The 27997-nt window shown below is 43.4% G+C and overlaps 2 protein-coding genes across 7 annotated transcripts in view; one reads left to right on the top strand and one right to left on the bottom strand.

Moving 5' to 3' along the window:
* Positions 1–6879, top strand: part of DNTT (DNA nucleotidylexotransferase) — a 46337-nt gene extending 39458 nt beyond the window's left edge. For all 5 annotated transcript variants that reach the window (XM_038743713.1, XM_038743714.1, XM_038743715.1 and 2 more), the window contains 2 exons: positions 123–206; positions 6793–6879. In XM_038743713.1, the coding sequence (XP_038599641.1) occupies positions 123–206; positions 6793–6879 (171 nt within the window). The remainder of the gene's footprint in view (positions 1–122; positions 207–6792) is intronic.
* LOC119925510 lies at positions 20–27856 on the bottom strand. 2 transcript variants are annotated; one of them, XM_038743719.1, is made up of 5 exons: positions 27507–27856; positions 23609–24384; positions 18031–18207; positions 14763–14949; positions 20–782 (listed from the first exon to the last, which is right to left on the bottom strand). In XM_038743719.1, exons 1-5 carry the CDS (start codon positions 27553–27555, stop codon positions 769–771), a joined length of 1203 nt encoding a protein of 400 aa, XP_038599647.1. In that variant the 5' UTR covers positions 27556–27856; the 3' UTR covers positions 20–768. The 2 variants fall into 2 exon arrangements, with proteins under 2 accessions (XP_038599647.1, XP_038599648.1); XM_038743720.1 differs by having other exon boundaries at positions 18031–18192; positions 27507–27855.
* Positions 27857–27997: the final 141 nt, after the last annotated feature.

Raw genomic sequence — 27997 nt, 5'->3', positions numbered from 1 at the left:
CCTTAGCAGAAAGCAGAAATACACCACAGTAAGTTTATTCATCGTTCTTTAGGTATCTCAGGATGCTTATGTATTAAACAATAAAATAGTATCTGACTCCAAATAATAATTTACATTTACAGCAGTTTGAACGTGACTTACGGAGGTATGCCACCCATGAGAAGAAGATGATGCTGGATAATCATGCCTTATATGACAAAACTAAGGTAGAATTTTCTCTTTGAAATAAGAACATATTGTTCATAACTCACAAGGTTAGTTTTTAATCAGTTATTGTTCTCCTATAATAACCTAGTTATACTGTCTTCAAACCTCTTATAGAATGGTTAAACAATATATTTAGAGTACTATTTAAGTCTCCCAAGTAAATCTTCCTTCATCAACATCCCACATTTCTCTTCATCCCTTCTGCGTCTGGTGAGCAAAAACATCATATCTACTATGCCTTTCTAGAGTCTGAAATCACATTAAGTTTCATGGAGTGAACACTATACACTGACAACATTTAACCTCTGGTCAAGATCTTGGTTACAGTATATCGTTGGAGGCAGAGAACATTTCTAGCAACTCTGCTATCCTGTACTCTCGCACCCAATAAATACCATTTATTGATTGATAGACACTAATGACATGTCATTGCAGCTCCCCTGTCATATTGTTCACTTTTCCTTTGTAGATAATGATTATCTGGGCATCTTTAAAGTCTGCAGTACCATCTTTGGGTTCCATATTCTGAAGAAGAAACCTAGCTGCTTTGGCTGTAGCAGGTCATATTGTGTAATCTGCAGAGAAAAGGACACTGTCATTAGCAGGATAATCATAGGAGAGTAGAAAAGATTTTCAAAGGTTCCAGGCCCAAAACAAATAGTTCCCTCACAAAGGAGGACGACAGAGTGGATTGGAAAGGTCTATTCCTTGAGTGTGAGGATGTATTCTTACTGTAAAGATGTCCATTTCTTTAGCACTACAGGTGATCATTCAAAAAGATTCTATTCTATTTGTCTAGTTTTATATTCGAGGACTGAACCCCTTTCAGATTCCGATGGGTTTGGATCAGTTCGGGAGGGTTCAGTCTTTGGAATACTAATAGCCTCTTAGTAATAAGGATAAGCTAATTTCCAACTTCACTTTTTCACTCCGGATCTCATTTATTCTCTGCTTTTTTATCCCCCCACTCTATTTCCTCCCGAATGTTTTCAGTTTCCAGGTTTCCCTTGGCTTCCATTCAGGTATTGGGACCTGTGCCCGCTGGCTTGGCCAGCTTCCAGGAACTGCCCCTGGCCTGATCCCATCCTATCATTGCCTCCACTCCAGAGCCTGGGCAAAGGGTGTGATTATTTTCGTGGAAGCTGATGCAGTTAATTCCATATTTGAGATGTGGATCGTTTTATTTTCTCTAGATGAAATTAGTCTTTGGGTTTACTAAATCACATTTTTCACATCAAGCCGGCAAATAGCATCAAAGGAGAAAAGGGCGAGGCTGCAGGGGAAAACAAAAAAATCCAAGCTGATAAACGCAAGCTAAATAGGGTACAAAATCACCAAATGAACATTTCTTGCACAATCAAATCCTGAAGTCACATCACCAAGCTCAAGGCCATCTTTAATGGGCTGTGATACTACTGCAATATATAAAGTTATTTAAGTAGGAGTGAAGCAGGATTATCAGGCTCAAAGAGAAGCAGTGTGGTTCAGTGGAAAGAGCCCGGGCTTGGGAGTCAGAGGTCATGGGTTCTAATGCCAGCTCTGCCACTTGTCAACTGTGTGAGTTTGGGCAAGTCACTTCACTTCTCTGTGCCTCAGTTACCTTATCTGTAAAACGGGGATTAAAAGTGTGAGCCCCACATGGCACAACCCAATTACCTTGTACCCCCAGAGCTTAGAACAGTGCTTGGCACATAGTAAGCGCTTAACAAATGCCATTATTATTATAGCCCTTAGTACCTGACTATCAGAACAAAATGCCCAGAGGCAAGAGCTGAAACTGAATTTTTAAATGTCTACCATTCTCAATCAAGTGAAAATCCTTTAAGCCTAGAGATTATTCTTTTACTCTTTTCTTAACACCCTAAATTTAACAGCTGGAAAGAATGGTTTGCCTTTTAATAGAAAACGTGCATGTCACCAGGAAGATGGGACGTAATGGCCTTGGAATTTTTTCCACAGAAGCAAACTGGGTTTTTTGCATTTTACATGGAGCATATTGCAGAGGGGTCGGCTATTCATTCTGAGTGTGGGGGTAAAAGGGGATTCTAAAATGAATGCGGACTGACGGGGGGAAGTGCTTCCAAAAAAGCTAAGGGGCCAGAAAGCTACCATTCTGAGACTTTTCACCCTTGACTGTAAAATGGGGACTGTAAAATGGGGATTAAGATTGTGAGCTTTATGTAGGACAGGGACTGTGTCCAACATGATTCTAGACTGTGAGCCCATTGTTGGGTAGGGACCATCTCTATATGTTGCCGACTTGTACTTCCCAAGCGCTTAGTACAGTGCCCTGCACACAGTAAGCGCTCAATAAATATGATTGAATGAATGAATGAACATCAACCCCAGCACTTAATACAGTGTCTGGAACATAGTGAGTGCTTAACAAATGTAAAAAAAAAAAAATTTGCCTGGAAACTCTCATGTCTTCTCAGAGAGAGACCTGCCATGAGAGAGGCTGGAAGTTAATAATAATAATAATAATGGTATTAAGCACTTACTATGTGCCAAGCACTGTTCTAAGCACTGGGGTAGATACAAGATAATCAGGTTATCCCACGTGGGGCTCACAGAGTTAATCCCCATTTTACAGACGGGGTAACTGAGGCACAGAGAAGTTAAGTGACTTGCTCAAGGTCACACAGCAGACAGCTCTTTCCACTAAGCCACACTCGGAAAGTGTTGGGACCATTTTCCGCATCGTCCCCTTGGATTTAGCATCTACAGCATGTAGTAAAAACATCAATTGAAGCCAGTTTATTTTAGGAATGTCACACTAGAAGTATATATATGGTAGATTCATTCATTTATTCATTCATTCAATCGTATTTATTGAGCGCTTACTGTGTGCAGAACACTGTACTAAGTGCTTGGGAAGTACAGGTTGGCAACATATAGAAACGGTCCCTACCCAACAGTGGGCTCACAGTCTAGAAGGGAAAATAGATGTAGAGGAATGGAGAAAGAAAAAAAACCGAGAACCTCACCAAATAACGAGATCACTAAATTCTTATTTCATAAACTAGAAACTCATGAGTAGAGAACAAATCAATAAAAAGAGCTATTTTGGAGATGAGAACAATGCAATTAATTATCAAAGTAAAGGGCTCAAAAAAGACTGTCAGCATTCCCAGTATGCAGGGGGATCTTTCTTGAGTTCTTGTTTATTCTAGACTGTGAGCCCACTGTTGGGTAGGGACCGTCTTTATATGTTGCCAACTTGTACTTCCCAAGCGCTTAATACAGTGCTGTGCACACAGTAAGCGCTCAATAAATACGATTGAATGAATGAATTTGGGGAAAGTATGAAACTCTATTCTAAGCTCATCTTGACTCTTTAGTACCTAGAGATAACTGACCAATTAGTGGAGGAAATAGTGCTTACAACATATAACTCTCATTCCTAAACCACTATGGAACTACTGATTATCACTGAAAGAATTGGCAGTTTAATAAGATGCTCTTAGAGATGATGAAAGCTGGCACATTTTCAGTTCACATTAGCCCAAACCAAGAGGTAAATGTGGATGAAATTGATCACTTTCCCTCATGGCCCAGCACCTGCGGCAGCTGTTGAGTCGGAGGAGCAGCGGAAAAAAAAGCGATAGGTGTAGGATGGCTCATGCTGAGTTGGGAGGTGTAAACTCTTGGGAGAAGAGACTGTTTTGGACTACCTGTTTTGAAATACCTGTTCTCGCTCCTTCTTAGACTAGGTGAGCCCACTGTTGGGTAGGGACTGTCTCTATATGTTGCCAACTTGTACTTCCCAAGCGCTTAGTACAGTGCTCTGCACACAGTAAGCGCTCAATAAATATGATTGATGATGATGATGATAGGGGCCCCATTTGGGACAGGGACTGTGTTCAACCAGCGTGGCCCAGTGGAAAGAGCCCGGGCTTTGGAGTCAGAGGTCATGGGTTCAAATCCCCGCCCTGCCAATTGTCAGCTGTGTGACTTTGGGCAAGTCACTTCACTTCTCTGTGCCTCAATTCCCTCATCTGTAAAATGGGGATTAAGATTGTGAGCCTCCATGGGACAACCTGATCACCTCCCCAGCGCTTAGAACAGTGTTTTGCACATAGTAAGTGCTTAATAAATGCCATCATTAATTTAAATTAACCCAAAAAACTTGAATCTACTCTAGTGCTTAGAACAGTGCTTGACATAGGAAGTGCTTAACAAATATTATTATTACTACCTGTGGATGCCAAACACAAAGCTCCTTAATTGTAACAGTATTGGCAGTTTTTTGTTGTTGTTTTTAATGGTTTTTGTTAAGCGCTTATTATGTGCTAGACACTGTACTAAGCATTGGGTAGATACGAGGTTGGACACAGCCCATGTCCCACATCATCATCATCAGTTGTATTTATTGAGCGCTTACTATGTGCAGAGCACTGTACTAAGTGCTTGGGAAGTACAAATTGGCAACATATAGAGACAGTCCCTACCCAACAGTGGGCTCACAGTCTTAATTCCCATTTCATAGATGAGGTAAATGAGGCGCAGAGAAGTTAAGTGACTTACCCAAGGTCACACAGCGTACAAGTGGAGGAACCGAGATCCTTTGATCTCAGTTCCTCCCAGGCCTGTGTTCTTTCCACTAGGCCATGGCTCCTTGTACATAATAATAATAATAATAATAGCATTTATTAAGCGCTTACTATGTGCAAAGCACTGTTCTAGGTGCTGAGAAGTGAAGTGACTTGCCCAAAGTCACACAGTTAACAATCGGCAGAGTCGGAATTTGAACCCGTGACCTCTGACTCCAAAGCCCGGGCTCTTTCCCCTGAGCCACGCCGCTTCTCTCAATGTGTCCCTGGCCACGGAAGCTTGTCTGCCTCTTACCATGCACCCATTAATAAATCCATTCATTTCCTTTAACCAATGCCAAAGAAAGTCGCTCTGTTTTTCCTAAACATCACACAGCAACCCCGGCTCCGCTAGTTGTCAGCCGGGTGACTTTGGGAGAGTCACTTAACTTCTCTGGGCCTCAGTTCCCTCATCTGTAAAACGGGGATGAAGACTGTGAGCCCCCCGTGGGACAACCTGATCACCTTGTAACCTCCCCAGCGCTTAGAACATAGTAAGCGCTTAATAAATGCCATCATCATCGTAGCAAACGTGGGAAAGCTGGGACTAGAACCCAGATCCTCTGTCTCCCAGGCCGGTGCTATTTCCACTAAGCCACGCTGCTTCTCATGCTGCCGAGGAAATCAAAGGTGTTACCTATTTCTTGGCATTTCTGCACATACTGTCATTTCTCCCTGGATTTGGCCCCTGAAAAATCCAAGAAAATCTGTAGGAAAACAACCCACACCCAGATACAAACACACACCCAAGTCTAACCACATGTGTACACATCCCTACTCACCTGTGCCAATGTGAAATTTAAAGCCTTTAAAACCCTTAAACCGAGAGCCCGACTCCAGTCTGGGGAGTGGGTAGGGAATTTCCCACATTATTAGTGTGTTCCGGAGAGAAGGTGGGAGCATTCCTTGAAGAAAAAGCTTCAGGAAAGAGGTGGGGCAGGAAAGCAATCAAATTACACCTGCTCACTTACTCTTGGGTGGTGAACACTGTTGCAGATTCTAGGGGCACCAAGATAAAAATGCAACCACTTTTAAATAATGGTAAAGTTTTAGAATTGTGTATATTAAATTTGGGGTCTTTCTAAGCCCATAAAACAGAAGCAGCGATGCCTAGTAGATAGACAGGGAGTCACAAGGACCTGGGTTCTAATGCTGACTCTGCCTCTTGTCAGCTGGGTGACCTTGGGTAAATCACTTAACTTCTCTGTGCCTCAGTTACCTCATCTTTAAAATGGGGGTTAAGACTGTGAGAACCGTGTAGGACACGGACTGTGCCAACCTGATTAACTTGTATCTCCTCCAATGCTGGAGAAGCAGCGTGGCTTAGTGGAAAGAGCTTTGGAGTCAGAGGTCATGGGTTCAAATCCCAGCTCCGCCACTTGTCAGCTGTGGGATTTTGGGCAAGTCACTTAACTTCTCTGAGCCTCAGTCACCTCATCTGTAAAATGGGGATTAAGACTGTGAGCCCCCTGTGGGACAACCTGATCACCTTGTAACCTCCCCAGCGCGTAGAACAGTGCTTTCCACATAGTAAGCGCTTTATAAATGCCTTCATTATTATTATTATTGGTCCTGTGATTGTTACACTGTAAGTGCTTAACAAATATCATTTTTAAAAAAATAAAATAAAAGCATAAAGTCCAGGAGGATAATAATAATGATGGTATTTATTAAGTGCTTACTTATGTGCAAAGCACTGTTCTAAGCACTGGGGAGGTTACAAGGTGATCAGGTTGTCCCACGAGGGGCTCACAGTTTTAATCCCCGTTTTACAGATGAGGTAACTGAGGCACAGAGAAGTTAAGTGACTTGCCCAGAGTCACACAGCTGACAGTTGGTGGAGCCGGGATTGGAACCCATGACTTCGGACTCCAAAGCCCATGCTCGATGACAATACTGCATTACTTTTCACTATTTCAGGGTAGAAATGACTAGTGAGAATATGGAAATTGCTTTAACACAGGTGCTGATTTTTTTCTGTTTTGTTTTACAGAAGATTTTTCTCAAAGCTGAAAGTGAAGAAGATATTTTTACACATCTGGGATTGGATTATATTGAACCATGGGAAAGAAATGCATAGTAAACTATAGTTAAAATTTCCTGATATTACACAAATTTGGTTTATTTTTGTTACTCAATTTTTGTGCTTATATATGATAATAGATATCTAAAAAGCATACAATTTTTTTCAAGAAGATTAGATTAAAAAATTCTCATTTAGTGCAAACCACATACCATTTATAACTCATTAACAATTCTAATATCCCAAATATATTGCTGTACATGTGGTCAAAAGCATTTTACCTCCTAGTATCTTTAAGGATTAATCAATATTATTTACTGAACTCTTACTGTGTGCAGAGTACTATATAAAGTGCTTACAATAGAATTAATAGACATGATACCTGCTCTCCATTAGCTTACAATCTAGCAGGTAAGAACTATTACAGTTTAAAGACATGTACATGAATATATTTGAACATGTATTTAATAATTACTATTCCTCTGACTCCCAGGACCTGGGTTCTGATTCTGGCTCTGCCAGTTACCTGCTCTGTGACTTTGGGCAACTCACTTAACTTTTCTATACTTTTTAGTTTTCACATTTGTCAATTAGGGATTCAGTACTGTCCTCTCTCCCCTTTAGACTGTGTGCCCCACTTGGAACAGGGACTGAATCTGACCCGATTTTCACGTATCTACCCCAGAAGTTTGTAAACTGCTTGGCACACAGTGAGTGCTTAACAAAAAAACACAATTATTGTTAATCATTATGTCCATTTGCACTGTGGGGTGAAATAGTTGTGGGAATTAAGTGGGTGTAGAGGTAAGCGATCCCAACACTTTTGAAATTATTTAACAGTAAACTTTCAGAACTTTCAGAAAATTCATTCATTCATTCAATCATACTTATTGAGTGCTTACTGTGTGCAGAGTACTGTACTAAGCGCTTGGGAAGTACAAGTAGGCCACATATAGAGATGGTCCCTAAAAAATCTTTTCCATCTCTATTCCTGGGGAAATGTATGGCTCAGAATACTCCCTCATTAATGAAGTGAAGAAACACAGATGTTAAAGTTGGCATTTTTTGTTTTCTATTTTGCAGGAAGAGATCTGAGATAAACTTTACCTTCAGTTAGGTTATCGATCAGTATAACAATCGACAGTATTTACTGAGTCCTTACTGTGTGCAGAGCACTGTACGGAGCTGGTAATCAATCAGTGGTATTTACTGGGACTTGATCCCTGCCCCCAAGGAGTTTAGCGTCTAGTGGTAGAGACAGAATTAAAATGAATTACAGAAATGACAGAGTATAAGGATATCTACTTAAGTGCTGTGGGACTAGGGTGGGCTTAGTACAGACCCAAGTGCCTAGGAGAATAGGCAACACAGAAGGGAGGATAGATAAGGTGGGAAAATGCGGGGTAAGTCAGGGAATGCCTATTGGAGGAGGTAACAATAATTATGATATTTGTTAAGTGCTTACTATTTCCAGGCACTGTACTAAGCGCTGGGTTGGATACAAGCAAATCAGATTGGACACAGTCCCTCTCCCATATGACGCTTACAGTCTTAATCCTCATTTTACAGATGAGGTCACTGAGGCACAGAGAATTGAAGTGACTTACCCAAGGGCACACAGCACACAAGTGGCGGGGTTGGGATGTGATTTTAGTAGGGCTTTTAGGATGAGGACCGTGGTGGCCTGTCAGATATGAAGGGAGGGACTTCCAGGCCAGTGGGAGGCCACGGGCAAGGGGTTATCATTCATTCACTCATTCAATCGTATTTATTGAGCGCTTACTGTGTGCAAAGCACTGTACTAAGCGCTTGGGAAGTACAAGTTGGCAACATGTAGAGGCGGTCCCTACCCAACAATGGGCTCACAGTCTCCAAGATGGTAGGTTGACAATAAAGAAGGTTTTGTCTTTCTGTCTTCGCAAACCACGTTGTTTTGTATTGCTTATGCACCAAACACAAGAAGGCAGTAACTTGTGAACACTCCACTTCAATTTTTTTTGACAGCCACTAAGTCAATCGATCAATCGTATTTATTGAGCGCTTACTGTGTGCAGAGCACTGTACTAAGCACTTGGGAAGTACAAGTTGGCAACATATAGAGACGGTCCCTACCCAACAATGGGCTCACAGTCTCCGAGATGGTAGGTTGACAATAAAGAAGGTTTTGTCTTTCTGTCTTCGCAAACCACGTTGTTTTGTATTGCTTATGCACCAAACACAAGAAGGCAGTAGCTTGTGAACACTCCACTTCAATTTGTTTTTTACAGCCACTAAGTCAATCGATCAATCGTATTTACTGAGCGCTTACTGTATGCAGGGCACTGTACTAACAGCTTGGGAGAGCACAACCCCACAATATAACAGACACATCCCCTGCCCACAAGAAGCTTACTGTCGGGAGGGGGGAGCTTTCAGTCAAGAGCTAATCTTCCAGTGACTCAGTTGCCAGCTCTGACTAGACGTGGTTCTTTTTTCACTGTCGAGGTTATTGGAGGCTTTGCTGCTGCTAACAACAAATTTTACAACATTGTGACAGCAATGACTACTTGAAGAGCTCTAGGGATAAAACGCCTGGCTCTCTAAACACATACCCGCACGTTCCTAGGCTCCCTCCTCCCTAAACTACTGCTCCTTGTCTGCTCCTTGTCCTTGTCTGTCTTTTAGACTGTGAGCCCACTGTTGGGTAGGGACTGTCTCTATATGTTGCCAATTTGTACTTCCCAAGTGCTTAGTACAGTGCTCTGCACACAGTAAGCGCTCAATAAATACGATTGATGATGATGATGATGATGCTATGTGATCTTAGGGCAAGTCATCCCACCTCTCTGGGCCCCGGTTACCTCATCTGGGAGGTCAGGACCAAGACTGTGGGCCCCACGTGGGTCAGGGACTGCGTCCAACTCGATTTGCTTGTGTCCACCCCAGCGCTTGGGACACAAGGAAGTGCTTAACAAATACCATTATAATTTTTATTACGATTATTATTCTTCTCAAAAATTGGGGTTCTAATTCCAACTGTGGCTCATGGATGCTTATTTGACCGTAGGCAAATTGCTTAACTTTTCAATTTCCTCATCTGTAAAATGTGGATTCCATACCTGTAACTTCCTTCATAGATGGAGAGCCCCCCTCCACCCACCCCACCCCACATTCCACCACCTCTTTCTCCCTAATCTAATAATAATAATAATAATAATGGCATTTATTAAGCGCTTTCTATGTGCAAAGCACTGTTCTAAGCGCTGGGGGGATACAAGGTCGTGAGGTTGTCCCACATGGGGCTCACAGTCTTCATCCCCATTTTCCAGATGAGGGAACTGAGGCCCAGAGAAGTGAAGTGACTTGCCCAAAGTCACACAGCTGACAACTGGCAGAGCAGGGATTTGAACCCATGACCTCTGACTCCAAAGCCCAGGCTCTATCCACTGAGCCACGCTGCTTCTCCTCCCAGCTCCCCCTACCCCCTTCCTCCACCTCCCCATCTCCTCCACACTTCCCCCTGCCTCTTTCCCCCACCTCCTTCTCCCCCATCTCCTTCCTGCTCTACACTTAGCCCCTTCCTCCCCCTTCCTCCTTGCCCCCCCCCCCCCCGCCTCCCCATCTCCTTTCCATCCATGGAGAAGCAGCATGGCTCAATGGAAAGAGCATGGGCTTTGGAGTCAGAGGTCAGGGGTTCAAATCCCGGCTCCACTAATTGTCAGTTGTGTGACTTTGGGCAAGTCACTTAACTTCTCTGTGCCTCAGTTACCTCGTCTGGAAAATGGGGATTAAGACTGTGAGCCCCCCGTGGGACAACCTGATCACCTTGTAACCTCCCCAGCACTTAGAACAGTGCTTTGCACATAGTAAGCACTTAAATGCCATCATTATTGTTATTATTATTATTACTGAAGCCTGGAGGGACTCCTTTTCTTGGAACCAGCCACAGAATGGAATCAACTCCCCTCTTCTCAGCTCTCTTCATCACCCTCTCCTACGTGGGGAGGAGATATTCCCCTGAGACCTACAGGTCTCAAATCCTGTGGCTGTCTCAAGACCTGGCTTGGAGGAGTCTCTCAGGACCAGCTTTGGCTCAGAGTCCTGGGCACGTGGCCAGTCCAGTTGCACCAAAATTTCAGGTCACGGACTGTGATGATCTAGCCCACCAGGTTCTGTTAGCCCACAGCTAGGACTCTTGAAATATCAATTTGTTGTGAAACCACACGTCATATCACTTGATTGGGTTTGGTTTTTTTTTCTCTATGTCCAACATGTCCACTTGTTTAGAAGGAAGAAAGAGTTTGTGGAAGTAGGGACTGAGGGGAACTCCTTGGCCTTTAGTAGCCTGGTTTAAAGAACCAGGTGGATACAGACTAAAACGTCCTGCAGGAAAAGGGGAAGATAAAGAAACCCAAATTAGAGTTTCAGGAGGAGGGATGGATTTGGGAAATCAGGGAGGGAGGGGCCCAGAACTGGCAGATTGACAGGAAATGTGGATCAGAAACAGGATTGGAGCCTGTAGGCTGTAGATCAAAAGTCATAGCCATGGGCTATCAACCTGGTGAGATCTAGATCTCACACAGACTCCTCCTTTCCACAGCACTTATGTTCCAAATTATTTATGTTAATATCTGTCTCCCCCGCTAGACTGTTAGCTGTTTGTGGGCAAGGAACATGACTGCCAACTCTGTTGCAGTGTCCTCTCCCAAGCACTTAGTACAGGGTTCTGCACATAATAAGCGCTCAATAAATATCATTGATTGATTGATTCTCTGAATTTCTGTGACCTTGAAGAATTCCCTTTCATGGGATGACCAATAGATGGGAATCATTTTACCATACCTTGCACTCAACTCTCCTCCCACCTCTATGCCAAACACTTGCCATTCTCACCTCCTGGAATGCTACTCTTTACTGCCTCTGTTCTTTTTCCAAATACTAAATCTCATTTCCCCCATGAAGGCTTCCTCAATCAAATGCACCCAGCTCTGATGGATCACTCCGATCACAACATTTAATCCCTCAACAGCTCTGATTATCTCTAAAATTAAATTATATATCTTTCAGTTGATTGTGTCCTTAGGCATTTTATAAAGCTTTATGATGATTTGAATTTTGTGTATGTGGGTTTATCTGGCTCCCCATTAGACTGTAGACTTCCTCAGTAACTCCCCAGAATGTCTAATACAGTGTCCGTAGTTTTCCCAGTGTATACACCGTCTCCAACAGGGAGTCCTCAATAAATGCTGTTGATTGAGTGACTATTGGTTGTCCAGTCCTTGTCCTTAACAATACAAAACAAAGGTCTCAAACAAGTACCCCAAGTCCAGTTGAGTCTCTTTGGGTGGTTCTCAAGAATGTGGATTCAATACTCTGTGCAATACAATGCTCTGCACACAGTAAGCGCTTAATAAATATGATTGAATGAATTGAATGAATATGGAAAAAAACTTCAGCCACAGTAAAAGATGGCAGAGAAATGGTGGTGTCCGGCCTGCCCTTTGCCTGTGGTATTTAGAACCTAGCTGGATGAGGCAGTCATCATCATCAATCGTATTTATTGAGCTCTTACTATGTGCAGAGCACTGTACTAAGCGCTTGGGAAGTACAAATTGGCAACATACAATTGTATGTACATACAATCAATCATAGTACAGCGGGAGAGAGGTGTGTCTTTCTGCTGCTCCTTGAGAGCCTACCCCTCACTACTTTTTCCTCACCCCAGTGAACGATGGCGAGCGGACCACTGGGCAAGAAAATTGGTTTCCTGTTGGTGTCATCCAGGCCTGGCTAGCACCTTCTTTAAAGGAACAGAAATGTGGAGAGTATCCTAGTCACACCACAGTTCTTCCTACATTATTTTAATGTATATTATTTTATTATTATTTATTTATTTATTTAATATACATTATTTTCATGTATAATATAAGTGCTTAGTACAGTGCTCTGCACACAGTAAGCGCTCAATAAATACGATTGATGATTTTAGTCAGGAGGCTGCTGATGGATTTTTCACAATGAAAACCACCCTCTCCCTTTTCCCCTCCCTGTCTTATTCTGGTATCAAAATTTCTATCCATCTCCATCCACTACTTTGGCATTCCTACTCAAGGAGGAGATGGGGATCCATTATAATTGGGCTAAGGGGGTGAAGTTATTAGCTTTGCCCCCATAAACTTATTGGGCGGTTCAACCTACCCCTTGCACTAAAAAAAAAAATGGATGTAGAGTCACAACTGAGGTCTGTCCCTGGGCTCAGCAGGGAATGGGAATCCTGGGTCCCCTCCAGCGCAATCCAGGAAGCGGCAATATTCTCTCTGTTCCGGGTGTAATTGGGTGGACTTCCTCAAAATATTACCTGGGACATTATTACACTACACTGTGAGAGTGACACAGAGCACGGGATGAAAAGCAGCATGGCCTAGTGGAAAGAGCATGTGCTCTGGGAGTTAGAGGACCTGTTTTGGGTTTTTTTTTTAATCATATTCATTAGGCGCTTACTATGTGCCAGGCACTGTACTAAGCACTAGGGTAGATACAAGCTAATCAGGTTGGACACAATCCCTGTCCCACATGGGGCTCACAGTCCTAATCCCCATTTTACAGATGAGGTAACTGAGGCACGGAGAAGTGAAGTGGTTTGCCCAAGGTCCCACAGCAGACAAGTAGCAGAGCCAGGATTAGAACCCAGGTCCTTCTGACTCCCCTGTGCTCTATCCGCTAAACCACGCTGATTCTCAGTTAGCTGGGTTCTAATCTCAGCCCTGCCATTTCCCTGCTGGGCAAGTCACTTAACTTTTCCGTGCCTCAGCTTCCTCATCTGTAAAATGGGGATTCAGTATCTATTCCCTCTTAGACTGAGCCCTGTGTGAATTTACTTGGCACATAGTAAACTCATCGTAGACTTTCAGAGTAAAGAAGCTACAAAGTACAGGCCTGAGAGCCAGAAGGACCTGGGTTCTAATCCCACCTCTGTCACTTGTCTGCTGTGTGACCTTGAGCAAGTCACTTCACTTCTCTGGGCCTCAGTTCCTTCATCTGTAAAATGGGGATTAGGACTGTGAGCCCTCTGTCACTTGTTTGCTGTGTGACCTTGAGCAAGTCACTTCACTTCTCTGGGCCTCAGTTCCTCCATCTGTAAAATGGGGATTAGGACTGTGAGCCCAATGTGGGACATTGTGTCCAACGTGATTAATTTGTATCTACCCCAGTGCTTAGAACAGTGTCTGGCACATAGTAATTATTTAAATACCACAATTATTATCATTAACAGATATCACAACTATAATTATTATTATCATCATCATCATGAGCAAGGACTTGTCAGTAGTCACTCTACTCTCCTTGAGCCAGTTTCAGGAGTGAATGTGTAAAGGGCTGCCAAACTTGGAGGCCCTTTACACAGCCCAACCCTCAAACAAGCTCTGAGTAAGCCAGATTTGACAACTTTTGACATTTAAGAATCCCCGTACATGCCCACTTCATCTACTTTTCCCCAAATCCAGGTCTGTCCGTGTTTTCCCTTCCCTGCCATCATGCTTCTATGCATTTCCCGCTCCTGCCCTGTCCCTAAATTCCCACTCTTGCTCAGAACCCTGAAACAAAAGCCACAAAACTGGTGTGAAATGATGAACAACAGATTCCGTGAGCAAAGATTGAAGGGAAACAGTCCAGAAAAGTGGATCGCTGTCTTTGTGTCCACTGAAGACAGAGCAAGAGGAAATGCACTTAGACTAAAGCAGGAAGACCATAGGGAAGAAGCCCCAGACTACTAGATTATCAAGGTGATAAAACTCTGGAATAGGAAGTGGTTTTGATGATTATGGAAAATCTCATTCCTGGAGATCTTTAAGAAAATCGTCCATGTATCTAAAAGTGGGGGAAAGGACCAGATAAAATCTCTGGGTTGCAGCTCTGTTTTTCTACAGTTCAATTATTCCAGTTGGACACGAAATCCTTACCATTATAACTGTTCTGTTTTCCACCATTTCTGCCGATTTCTGGAATAATTGAAAGATCCGACTGGTTTCCACTGTGAACCAAGAGGCTATGTGGTCTCTCCTTCACATTCCAATATTTTTTCCCCTCGTTTTTTGAGCTGGACAAGGCAGTGGCTGTGCCACAGGAACAGTGCTGCAGAAAATACTCCTAGACCAGACAGAGGGAGAAAATGCACAGGCTCTTACGTTCTTCTGCTCTAGTGTAATAAACCACACAGTACACACAAATTGCAGGCATTCTTAATCCCACAGGTGTTTAGACATACAATACTAATTATAAGGCCCAAAACAGAGGGGACTGACTCTTTCTAAATGACTTCATAAAATCACATCAATTCAATTCAGCACTTAACTGAGATCCCTGAGGATGTAAGCCAACAGTGACAAAACTAATTTTTTTAATTGAATTTATAAAGTGCTTACTATGCGCCAGGCGCTGTACTAAGCACAGAGGTAGGTACGAGCTAATCAGGTTGGACACAGTCCCTTTACCACATAGGACTCACAGTCTTAACCCCCATTTTACAGATGAGGTAACTAAGGCACAAAGAAGTGATTTTCCAAGGTCACACAGCAGACAAGTGGCAGAGCTGGAATTAGAACCCAGGTCCTCGGACTTCCCAGGCCCTTGCTCTTTCCACTAGGCCACAGAGGCAGCGTGGCTCAGTGGAAAAAAGCACGGGCTTTGGAGTCAGACGTCACGGGTTCTAGCCTGATCACCTTGTAACCTCCCCAGCGCTTTGCACATAGTAGGCGCTTAATAAATGCTATTATTATTATTATTATTAGTTTGTGTATAACATGTGCTCTGACTGCAGCCAGATGCAGAAATGGGACGAAGGGGTGGTCCTCAAACCCCAGGCCAAAGAAAGGAACCTCTCTGGAGGTTTTTCTAGGGGCATCATCCCCAAACAAACCCTGAGGGAAAGATACCAAGAGCCCCTAGCATGGGAGATGATCAATCAATTAATCAATCAATCGTATTTATTGAGCGCTTACTATGTGCAGAGCACTGTACTAAGCGCTTGGGAAGTACAAATTGGCAACACATAGAGACAGTCCCTACCCAACAGTGGGCTCACAGTCTAAAAGGGGGAGACAGAGAACAAAACCAAACATACCAACAAAATAAAATAAATAGGATAGAAATGTACAAGTAAAATAAATAAATAAATAGAGTAATAAATATGTGCAACCATATATACATATATACAGGTGCTGTGGGGAAGGGAAGGAGGTAAGATGGGGGGATGGAGAGGGGGACGAGGGGGAGAGGAAGGAAGGGGCTCAGTCTGGGAAGGCCTCCTGGAGCAGGTGAGCTCTCAGATTTCAGTTGCAACTTGCCTTGGATGCAAGGAAAGCTAGCTAGCTGGCCTCTACTTGGGTACTCAGTGAGACAATAAGGGGTTGGGATAAAGAATCAAAGATGACAAGGAATTTACAGATTTATTCAAGAAAATATGAAACCAAAGGCAATTCATACAAAATGATGTAGTAATTATGGTACTTACTAGGAACTTACTGGGGTAGATACAAAGTAAGCAGGTTGGATGCAGACCCTCTCCCCCATGGGGGTCACAAATTTGGAAGGGATAGTGCAAGAGAAAAATGCCAAAAACTTCACGGAAAGGGATTGAGATGAATTTATCTTAATTAGCACAACCAAGACAATTCTAGCCATGCTCCCAGAGTTCCCAGGCCGGCACCCCCACACTAGCTTCCCCTGGTAATGGAAGTCCCTGATGAAATGTTCTTTATTGAGGCCTCTCAACAGATGAATTACCCCCACCCCGCCCCTTCCCCCCAGATCCTCTCAGCTGTAGGGTCCTTGGGACAAGGCAGGGGAATTCTACTGGCTCAGTGGAAAGAGCCCGGACTTGGGAGTCAGAGGTCGTGGGTTCTAATCCCGGCTCTGACACCTATCAGCTGTGTGACTCTGGGCAAGTCACTTAACTTCTCTGTGCCTCAGTTCCCTCATCTGTAAAATGGGGATTAAGACTGTGAGCCCCACGTGGGACAACCCTATTACCTTGTATCTCCCCCAACGCTTAGAACGGTGCTCAGCACATAGTAAGCACTTAACAAATGCCATCATTATCATTATCATTATTATTACTGTCCTGCCAGTCAGAAGTCATGAAACCAACCCCTGAGTCTGCCAGACACTATGAAAGTTCCAAGGCATCAACCCAGGCAACAACAAGGCCTAGTGGATAGAGAAAGGGCCTGGGAATCAGAAAGACTTGGGTTCTAATCCCAGCTCTGCCACGTGTCTGTTGTGTGACCTTGGGCAAGTCACTTCACTTCTCTGTGCCTCAGAGACTCATCTGTAAAGTGGGGATTAAGACAGTGAGCACCATGTGGGAAAGGGACTGTGCCCAATTTGATCACCTTGCATTTACCCCAGCACTTAGAACAGTGCTTGACGCATAGTACGCACTTAACAAATATCATCAACAACAACAAATGAGAAATCCTACAGCACTTCGCTGTGGTGAGGACTATTAAGCACCAACACTGGTTTCTGAGAGAAACGGTGGAAACTCCTTCACTCCTTTGAGATTAGGATGGATTCTCCTTTAAGAAGCATCATGGCTTAGTGGAAAGAGCCTGAACCTTGGAGTCAAAAGGACCTGCGTTCTAATTTTGATTACACCACTTGTCTGCTCTGTGACCTTGAGCAAGTCACTTATTTTACCTCATCTGTAAAATGGGGATTAAGACTGTGAGTCCCATGTGAGATATAATCCAACCTGATTATCTTGTACCTACCCCAGTCCCTGGAATATAATAATAGCTTAACCAATGCCATTTGAAAAAAAAAAAAAAAGGTCCTTTGGGTTAAATTCTGCTGGCGTTAAGAAATTGGACCAAATAAATTAAAGTGTTGGGGATTGGAACCAGATTGGGTTTAAAGATAACAGAGCACACCTGGGGAGGCAGGATGATATTCCCAACTATATATCCTGACATATATTTGTGGTGAAGATCTGCATAAACTGAATGTAGTTTTAGCCCCAACACAATGTTAGGTGTGAGGATTATAATTTGAGGTTGAAATAAAACTAAATCATCATCAATCGTATTTATTGAGCGCTTACTATGTGCAGAGCACTGTACTAAGCGCTTGGGAAGTACAAATTGGCAACATATAGAGACAGTCCCTACCCAACATTGGGCTCACAGTCTAAATGACAAACACTTGGTTTTAAATTTTAGGTATCCTTACCTCATTTTTTTGTTTCACTTTCAGTTCTTTCCGCAAGCCACGGATTTGCTTTTGAAGACTGAGGTTGTGCTCCTGCAGGTGCCCGATTTTTTCTATCAACTGACAAATGTGTTCCAGATATCTGAAGCCTAAATCAAGAGCTTTAGGGTTCCTTTGGTTCATCTGCAATGAGAAGGCCTGTTGGGTGAATATGTAATATATATCATTCATATTTGTATTATATATCAATCTACAGATCAATTGATCAGTGGTATTTATTGAGCATTTGCTGGGTACAGAGCACTGTATTAACCACACAGAAGAGTACAATACAACAGAATTGGTAGACATGTTCCCTGCCCACAAGGAACAGTCTAGAGGTGGGGATGGATATTAAAATAAACAAATTACAGATATTTCTGTAAGTTCTGTGGGCTGAGGGTGGGATGAATATCAAGTGCCTAAAGGGTCCAGATACAAGTGCATAGGTGACACAGAAGGAAGGAGTAGAATAAATGTGGGCTTAATTGGAGAAGGCCTCTTGGAGGAAATGCCAGTTGTCAGCTGTGTGACTTTGGGCAAGTCACTTAACTTCTCTGTGCCTCAGTTACCTCATCTGTAAAATGGGGATTAAGACTGTGAGCCCCCTGTGGGACAACCTGATCACCTTGTAACCTCCCCAGCACATAGTAAGCACTTAATAGATGCCATTTTAAAAAATGAGATTTTAATAAGGCTTTGAATGTAGGGAGAGTGGTAGCATATGAGAAGGGAGGGAATTCCAGGTCAGAAGAAGGGTTTGGACAAGGGGACAGTGGTGTGATACATGAGACTGAGGTACAGGGAATAAATTGGGAAGAAATCAGTGAGGAAAGGTGGAAGGGGTCAAGCTGATTGAGTGCTTTAATCCATTCATTCAATCGTATTTATTGAGTGCTTACTGTGTGCAGAGCACTGTACTAAGTGCTTGGGAAGTACAAGTTGGCAACATTTAGAGACGGTCCCTACCCAACAACGGGCTCACAGTCTAGAAGTCTATGGCAAGAAACTTCTGTTTGATGTAGAGGTGGATGGGCTATCACTGGAGGATCTTGAGGAGTGGGGAAACACAGATTGAACGGGTTTTTAGAAAAATAATCTAGGCAGCAGAGTGACGTATGGACTGGAGTGGGGAGAGACAGGAGGCAGGGAGGTTAGCGAGGTGGCTGATACAGTTGTCAAGGTGGAATATGGAGTTTGGATGGAGGAGAAAGGTCAGATTTTAGTACTATGGTGAAGGTAGATCCAACAGGATTTGGTGACAGATTGAATATGTGGGTTTAATGATAGAGATGAGTAGAGGATAATGTTGAGGTTATGGGCTTTTAAGGCAGGGAGGATAGTGTTGGGGACTACAATGATGGGAAAAACAGGCAGAGGACAGTGTTTGGGTGGGAAGATGGAGTTCTGTTTTGGCCATGTTAACTTTGAGTTTCAGTGGGCCATCCAAATAGAGATGTCCTGAAGGCAAGAGGAGATGGCAGATTGCAGAGAAGGAGAGAAGTCGGGGCTGGAGAGGTAGATTTAGGAATCATCTGTGCAGAGATGGTAATTGGGGCTGTGGGGAAAAAAATGAGTTCTCCAAAGGAGTGGGTGTAGATGGAGAATAGAAGGGGACCAAAACTGAGCCTTGAGGGACTTCCCCTGTTAGGCGGGGGAGGGAGAGGAGGAGCCTGAGAGATTGAGAAGGGGTGGTCAGAGAAATGGGACAAGAACCAGGACTGTGTTAGTGAAACCAAGGTTGGTTGTTTCAAGACTCAGACTATAAGCTCCCTTTGGGCAGGGAACGTATCTACCCATTCTGTTTTCACGTACTTTTCCAAACACTTAGTACAATGCTTTGCACACAGAAAGTGCTCAATAAATAGGATTGAATGATTGATTGGAAGGGGTGATCCATGATGTGAGGCTGCTTAGAGGTCAAGGAGGATTAGGGTGGAGTCGTTGACACTGGATTTGGCAAGAAGGAGTTCACTGGTGACCTTAGAGAGGGCAGTTTCCATAGAGTGAAGTGGGTGGGAGCCAGGTTGGAGAGGGGCCAAGGAGTAATTGGAGGAGAGGAAGTGGAGGCAGATGATGTAGACAACAGGTGTAGACAACTTGCTCAAGGAATTTGGAGAGAAATGATAGGAGGAGGAGATGAAGTGATAACTGTAAAGAACTGTGGGGTCAAGGGAGGGTTGTTTTTTTTTAAGAGAAGGGCTATATGAGGATTCTTGAAAGCACTGGGGGGAAAGCTACTCAAAAGTGAATGATTTAAGAACATAGTCAGGGAGGAATAATGGAAGGAACAAGTGTTTTGATAAGATAGAAAGGGATTCAGTCAGAGGCACAAGTGGAAAGGATGGATTTTGAGAGGAGACAGGAGATCTCTTGAGATACTGCTGGGAAAGAGGGGACAGCCAAAGGGGGGCAGGAGGAGGGAGTGATTTAAGAGGAGCAGGGGAGATTTTAGGGAGATTACATCTGTTTACAATTTTATCAATAAACACATGAGCAGCTCATTCGGAGAAAGAGAGGGGGGTGGGAGGATGGGGGTTTAAGAAGGGAGTTAAATTTTTGAAACAGGTGGCACAGGCAATGGGAAGCAGAACACAGGCATGGGTGTCAAAAGGTCATGGGTTCTAATGATAGTTCTGTAACTTTGATGATGATGATGGCATTTGTTAAGCGCTTACTATGTGCAAAGCACTGTTCTAAGCGCTTGGGGGGATACAAGGTGATCAGGTTGTTCCACGTAGGGCTCACAATCTTCATCCCCATTTTACAGATGAGGTAACTGAGGCTGTGAGAAGTTAAGTGACTTGCCCAAGGTCACACAGCAGACATGTGGCGGACCTGGGATTCGAACCCATGACCGCTGACTCCAAAGCCCGTGCTCTTTCCACTGATCCACGCTGCTTGCTGTGTGACCTGGGCAAGTCACTTCCCTTCTCTGTGCCTCAGTTACCTCATCTGTAAAATGGGGATTGAGACTGTGAGCCCCATGTGGAACAGAGACTGTGTCCAACCCAACTTATATCTACCCAGCACTTAATAAACTGCCTGGCACATAGTAACTGCTTAATAATGGAAGGAACAAGTGTTTTGATAAGATAGAAAGGGATTCAGTCAGAGGCATAAGTGGAAAGGATGGATTTTGAGAGGAGACAGGAGATCTCTTGAGATACTGCTGGGAAAGAGGGGACAGCCAAAGGGGAGCAGGAGGAGGGAGTGACTTAAGAGGAGCAGGGGTGCACCATAATTATTAGTAGTAGTAGTATGGGAGTCAATAAGGATGGAGAAATATTGTTGTCAGGTGGAAGAGAGGGCAGAATTAAAGCAGATGATGAATTTTTAGATGGACAAGATCAGTCTGCTGCCTGGATTTCTACAGCAATGCTCTCCAGCTCAAGGACAAGAGCGGAGGAAATGCACTGTGGAAGTGATCAAGGGTGTCAGGATTAGTGGTACGAGATAGGCGGTGGGACAGGGGAATGAGGGAGTTGAGTTCAGTGGAGAGGGTGGTGTCGAGGACATCGATCTGTGTGTTAAGAGAAGGTAATTGTGGTAAGGAGACCAAAGGAGGCATGATTTCTTTAGAAAATTGGAGGAGTTCAAGTAATTGGAGGTTTCTGTGGAGGAACAGCACAGATTTTGGGGGAGTGGGTGTATGGGAGAGAAGGAAGGTGAAGAGGTGGTGGGCAGAAGGAGGAATTTCAGAGTTTGTGAGGACAGGATTGTACAATGATTAGAGATGATCCGTGTGTTTCAAATGGTGAGTGGGGAAGGTGGGTGGAACAAGAGGTCACTGAAATTGCGGAGTGAAAAGAAGCGGGCAGCAAAAAGGTAATCAGGAATATCCACAAGGATACTGAAGTCCCCAAGGATCAATGTAGGGATGGGGAAAGAGAAAAGGCATGTGAGGAAGAGATCTATATGGTTCAGAAAGTTGCAGGAGGGTAGTAACTGGAGAGGTTAGTAGAGGTTGATGAAACCTCTTCAAAGGAAGAAAACAGCATGGCCTAGTGAATAGAGCATGGGCCTAGGAGTTGGAAGGAACTGGGTTCTAATCCTGGCTCTGCCATGTGTCTGCTGTGTGACCTTGGGCAAGTCACTTAACTTCTCTGTGCCTTAGTTACTTCATCTGTAAAATGGGGTTTGACTGTGAACCCTTTATGGGACAGGGACCGTGTCCAACCTGATTAACATCTATCCTACTGCTTAGAACAGTGCTTTACACATAGTAATCACATAACAAATATCATTGGCATTATTATTATGGGAAAGCTATAATTAAATTATTCCCACTATCTAGATCCCAGCCCTTAGTTTTCTTTCCCTCCTGGACAGAAGAGCGGACGTACATTAGTAAATGAGGGTGCCTGACTGGGTTCATGCTCATGGCACTGGGTTTGCCCTGGGGAAAGGGTGGGGAGGTGGATTTTTGTGGGGAAAATCCCAGGCCAATGTGAGGTGCTGCCAGTTCTCCCAAACCCAAGAGTCTAGAGGCCAAAATCAGCATTTGCACCCATTCCCATTTCCTCAACAGGAAAGAGTTTCATTTGGTGGGATATGTAAACAGATTTCCAGCCCCTTCCCACATTGCAGCTAATATGGATTTCTTAGCTTTTATCTTCCCTTTCCCTGGGGCAGTTTCCCTCTGTTCCCAAGCCTCTATCTCTCTCTTCTGTTTGTTTTGTTCCTTTTCCCTGTCCCTATTTTCTCTTGTTTTTCTGTCTCCCCCCACTTCTTGTTTTTGTTTCGTTCACTGCCTCTTCCCTTCTCTCTCTCCCTCCTTCTCTTTCTTCCTTTCCCATGTCTTCTTTTTTAATTCCCCCGAGTCCAGCTTCTAATCCTACACAATCATTTTCCATGGGTTTTCCATTCAAAAAGCGTTATCTTCTACACATGGGCAAGGCTGACATAATCACAGTAGGTGGTAAAAGGGACATAAATTGTATGGGGGCGAGACTGTCATAATAAACAAGTATAGTTGTGATTTCTACAACCACAAGAAAAACAGAGAGAGACAAGAGAAAAAAGAGAGTCACAAACAGAAAGATAAGACAGAGAATGACCAACACCAAACAGAGGAAACAAAGAAAAGGACAAGGAAAGTTGATTGCTTAAAGGCAGAATGAATGAGGGATAAAAATATAGACACAAAGAGACTGACAAAGAGAAGTGAAGAAACAGAGAGGCTGAGAAAGAGGGGGGAAGGGGACACCCAGGCCCAAAGAAGCACTTAGTACAGTGCTCTGCACACAGTAAGCGCTCAATAAATACGATTGAATGAATGATTTCATCTCTGCTGAGCCAAATGGGATTCTGCCACATGGTGGGGAAACCAAAATTCCCCCTTGACCCAAGATTACACTGTACTGAGCATTGGGAGAGTACAGTACAACAATAAACAGACACTTTCGCTGCCCATGTTGAGTGTACAGTCTGAGTGGGGAACCCCCCAGCCCTACGAGCATGAACACTGCAAACCTCCCAACTCCCATCATCTACCAGAAGACTCCATATGGGGTGCAAAATGATTTGGGGTGACAGACCTATTTGTCTATTTTCTTACCTCATGTAATTTATGGCATCCATTTGTGTATTCATTCAAGCTGTCACTCGGATATTTTTGTAACTGCTGCCCAGGAAGATATCGGGTACTATTCAAGATGGCTGTAGGCTGGCTCATGATTGGTCTTTCTTCCTCTTTGGGAACTGAAGCCGAAGTGGAGTCAGAGCTCTTTTCCTCGTTTTCCTTTTCAGAAACCTCCTCCCGGCTTTGGCTCAGAGGATGGTCAAGGTTGTCACTCCCCTGGGAACTCCGGAGGTCTTCCAGCCCCACTGCAGGACTATTCAGCCCAGGATCCGCAGCTTCCGTGGGGCCCTTGATTTGCCGGATGCTCTCTGGATTACCCTGCCCGGCTTCTGCTATTATGTGGCTGGTTCTGGGAGAGGAAGAGGCACTGAGCATGCCAGAATCATAGGAAGACTCCCTGCTGTGAAGTACAAAGCTCTTTTCTGACTCCGTTGGAGTAGAGGGAGAATTGACCAATCCATGTAATTCAAACCTAGACTCTTCACACTCCAATTTGGAGAGCTGGCCCTGCTGTGGCTGCTGACCTAGGATATCCTGAGCTGTCATGTAGCCCGGCTTCTCTGGCACCTTGGTTGGGCTCAAATCATTGTTTGGGCATTCTGAGATGACAACCTGAGGAACAGCAGCTGCTGCCCCTGCCTCCGACCCCCTGGGGAAGTCAGGAAACAACTGCTTGCTTGGGATCGCTTCACTCCTTAGTATTTTCATGTTGGTCAGAACCACCTCATTCTCTGTTGGGTGAGTTTTCTTACCTATTAAAAAAAAGAAAGTCAACCTTGAATGATAAAAGCCCTCGTGATTTATTTCGTTCCCTAACCTACCCCAGGCTAAGGGAGGATGGAATTTTGCCTCTTCCTGAAGGTAGTTGTTTCAAAAAACAAGCCATGAGCCAAATTTATGGTTGAAAAAAATACGAACCCCTCAGCAGACCTGTATCTGGTGATTAGGATAATGGTCTGTTGGGAACTGGGGAAGCAGGAAGAAGCTGATAACTTTTCATTCCTGGGCCCAGATATTGTATACAGTTCCTGACTCCTTTGCCGAAGCGCTGAGAAGTCAAGTATTGATGATATTTCCTTTTTGCTTCAAGAGATTTGCTTGCAAGGAGGGTGTGTACATTTCCCATGACTTAAAAAAAGTGGTCATTTCCCTTTTTTTTTTTTTTTAACAATAGGCAGTTTTCTTTCTGACATCCTCCCTTGTGAATGCTAGGAAGGAACAGATTAGCTGCTGCTCCCACAATGGACAGAGTTCACGTGCTCCTTATATTGTCCAGGGACCATTACTTCACTTACCTAAGTGAGAGAAAAGTCAAGTAGTTGTGAATCAATCAGTTGCAGATATTGAGTGCTGACTGTGCAGAACACTGTACTAAGCACTTGGCATATATAACCGATAATGGTCAACAAATTCCTTTCCCACAAGGAGCTCATAGTCTACACTGGGAGAAAGTCTGAATGTCTTTGTTTTGGCAGGCAGACCAAGAGGAGGGGAGTCTGGTCCTCATAATTATAATGCCAGACATTTCCCTTGGTTTTTTCCAGATCCCACATGAGGGATTTTCCCCCACGGTGAGGTTAAACGTGTGATTTTTTTGCAAAATTTCTTCCAAATCAGGGGTCATTCTGGTCAAAATGGCAATACTCTCCAGGTTTCAACCTCAATTATCCAGGACACCTGGCAAGAATTTTGCATCTGCAAATTTAACCTCACTTTGGCACTGATTGGTTCAGGCTATAACACCCCTGCCACCCAATTCATCCTGAAATCTACTGCCTCAGGGCCTGTGGAGAAACTCTTTATCATATGGTCTTGTGGAAAAAATACAAGCCTGGAGTCAGGGAACCTGGGTTCTAATTCTGGTTCTGCCTTTTACCTGCTGTGTGATCTTGGGCAAGTAACTTAACTTTTCTATGCCCATTTCCTCATCTATAAAATTAGGGTAAGACATGTATTCTTCCTTTCGCTTAGACTGGGATCCCCAAGTGAGACAAGGGGTAGATAGTGGATCTACCCCAAAACTTAGCACATAGTAAGAACTTAATATTATTATTAATGATAATAATAATAATTATGGTATTGAGCACTTGTGTGCCAGACACTGTACTAAGTACTGGAGTGGGTACAAATTGGGTTGGATGCAATCCGTGTCTTGCATAGGGCTCACAGTCTTAATCCCCATTTTCCATATGATGTAACTGGGGCACAGAGAAGAGAAGTGACTTTCCCAAGACAAGTGGCAGTGCTGGGATTAGATCCCATGACCTTCTGATTCCCACATCCATGCTTTATCCACTATGCCATGCTTCTTCTCCTTACTATTATTATTCCAATTAATCAAGTTCAAAACAAGAAGGATCCTGCGTGGAAAATGTGTCAAGAAATCAAAAGAAAATCTTCAACTGAAATGGGTTTAAATGATCCCGAATCAAGTTGGACTGTGTCCAACTTGATTATCTATCAACCCCAGCACTTAGAATAGTACTTGACAGATGGTAAGTGCTTAACAGATATCAAAATAATGATAATTATGATTATTATTATTGTTATTTTACATTTGGTCTTGAGTACTTGAAGAAGATAAGCAGTTAGCCAAATAGGTAATTTTCTACAATGAGTGGTAGTGTCCAATTTTCACTCTGTGGCTCAAGGCCTTGAGCCTGGCTCTGCTCTGCCCATCCTCTTTTTTAAAAAAAACCAAAGCCTGTTTTTGGTTTGTTATAAGTACTCAGCTTTAAAATGTTTTGCTGTTGTATAAATTTTGCAATTTAGCTATTTATGGCATGTACACACATCCAGAACAAAAGTAACAGGCAGCTAGAACTGTTAAATTTGCTGCATCTTATGAAGAGTGGTAACTGACGAAAGGGAATGGAGAATCAGCTCAACAGATGAGCTGATGATTTTAAATTGGGAAGAATTGAGAACTTCTTGGAAGTTAAGAATAAAACCAAAAAGATATCTTAGATACCACATAAATGGTCTTACAAAAAATACAAAATTAAAAGAGACTGGTACAAACCAGTGCCGTTATTTTACAGAAAAACATCACCATGTTCCAGGTATACAGGACTTGCTACACGCAGATACAGCAGAAAGCAATCTGGAGTCATAATTGACTACAAAATGAATGAGTCAGCTGTGTAGTGCCATTATTGAAAAAGTCAGTATGTTACTGGGATAAACAAGAATATGACATCCAATGGCCTGAGAGTTATCCTTCTTCTCCAGTTTACTTTAGATAAACCATTAAATGGTGTCCAGCCTGGGTCGCTATCTTTTTACATGAGGATTCGGAGGAAATTGACAAAAATGATTAAAAGGATGGAAATAGATAATATAAGGAAAGATTTAAAGAATTGGAGCTCCTGGGTCTGGAGAAGGGATGGTTTAAGGAGGACTTCGGTGTAAGGTATTTTTTATGAAGGAAACAGACTTCAATTAAAGTAAGTTCCATTTCAGTAAAAGAGAAGGGAGAATTTATTGGCTACTAGGAGGGTGAATATTGAAAGGGGCTGGAAAGAGAGGCTGTGGAGCCTAGGACTCTGGAGATCTTTAAGAAAAGAAGACACCCATATCTCCTGAATTCTCTCCCTTTCATTTTCCTTGAGGTGGGGCTCCCTAGAGGACTCTATAGCTTTAAGATTATTTCATTATATCATTATTTATTTCATTCTGATATTTTATTCTTGTAACACATTCTTCATCTATCAGAATAAATGGAACCTCACAATTCCCTGAAACAAAGATCAGTTTTACTGTCTCTTCTGCCCAGATGGGGAAACTGAGTCCGAGATGGAAGCAGAATCCAGCCTTTGGGCGCCTATATTCTCAAGTGAGCAATGCACATTAGAAATGAGAGCATCTCACTTACCGTTTTTCCAGGGACCACGAATATTGAATGTCCGATGCCATTTTAACATCTTTGAGTGAGCTGCTAGGAAGAGGAATCACGAAACTGGAATTCACAAGCGTCTTCAGACTTCCTCACTTACAGATGGCACAGTATAAGCAGACGATCATCCTGTCAAAACACCTTGTTTTTCTTGAACTGGCTGCGGTCATAATTAAATTTGCACCAGGAGTTTCCTTAATTCCCTGTTAGTGTCTCCATTCTCCTGGCGCAGTTTTGGCTGCCCAGACATGATGTTGTACTTTCTCAGTCCCGGAGAAACAGAGGCTGGGACCTCTGCTGAGGATGAAAGGAAATTGAGCTTCCAGCAGCAGGAGGCTGTTTTCTTCTCAGTGCACGAAACTGCAAATGGGCTGGGCGCCAGAAATAACTTGTAAAGGGGGCCGCCCGTGGAATGTATCTCTTTTGCCTGATAAACCAAGATGAGTATATGGATTTGAACTACCTTGGCT

This window comes from Tachyglossus aculeatus, chromosome 3, assembly GCF_015852505.1.
Source record: "Tachyglossus aculeatus isolate mTacAcu1 chromosome 3, mTacAcu1.pri, whole genome shotgun sequence".
Classification (NCBI taxonomy): domain Eukaryota; kingdom Metazoa; phylum Chordata; class Mammalia; order Monotremata; family Tachyglossidae; genus Tachyglossus; species Tachyglossus aculeatus.
Note: the sequence above shows the minus strand (reverse complement) of the source record. Positions and strands in the feature narration are given on the sequence as shown.

Bases quoted from the DNA above. Each gene is read 5' to 3' on its own strand.
- LOC119925510 (XM_038743719.1), bottom strand. From the start codon at position 27,555: ATGTTAAAATGGCATCGGACATTCAATATTCGTGGTCCCTGGAAAAAC. The intron at 24,385-27,506 runs GTAAGTGAGATG...TTTTTTTAATAG, and splicing joins TCGTGGTCCCTGGAAAAACG to GTAAGAAAACTCACCCAACA. The intron at 18,208-23,608 runs GTAAGAAAATAG...TTCACCCAACAG, and splicing joins GATGCCATAAATTACATGAG to GCCTTCTCATTGCAGATGAA.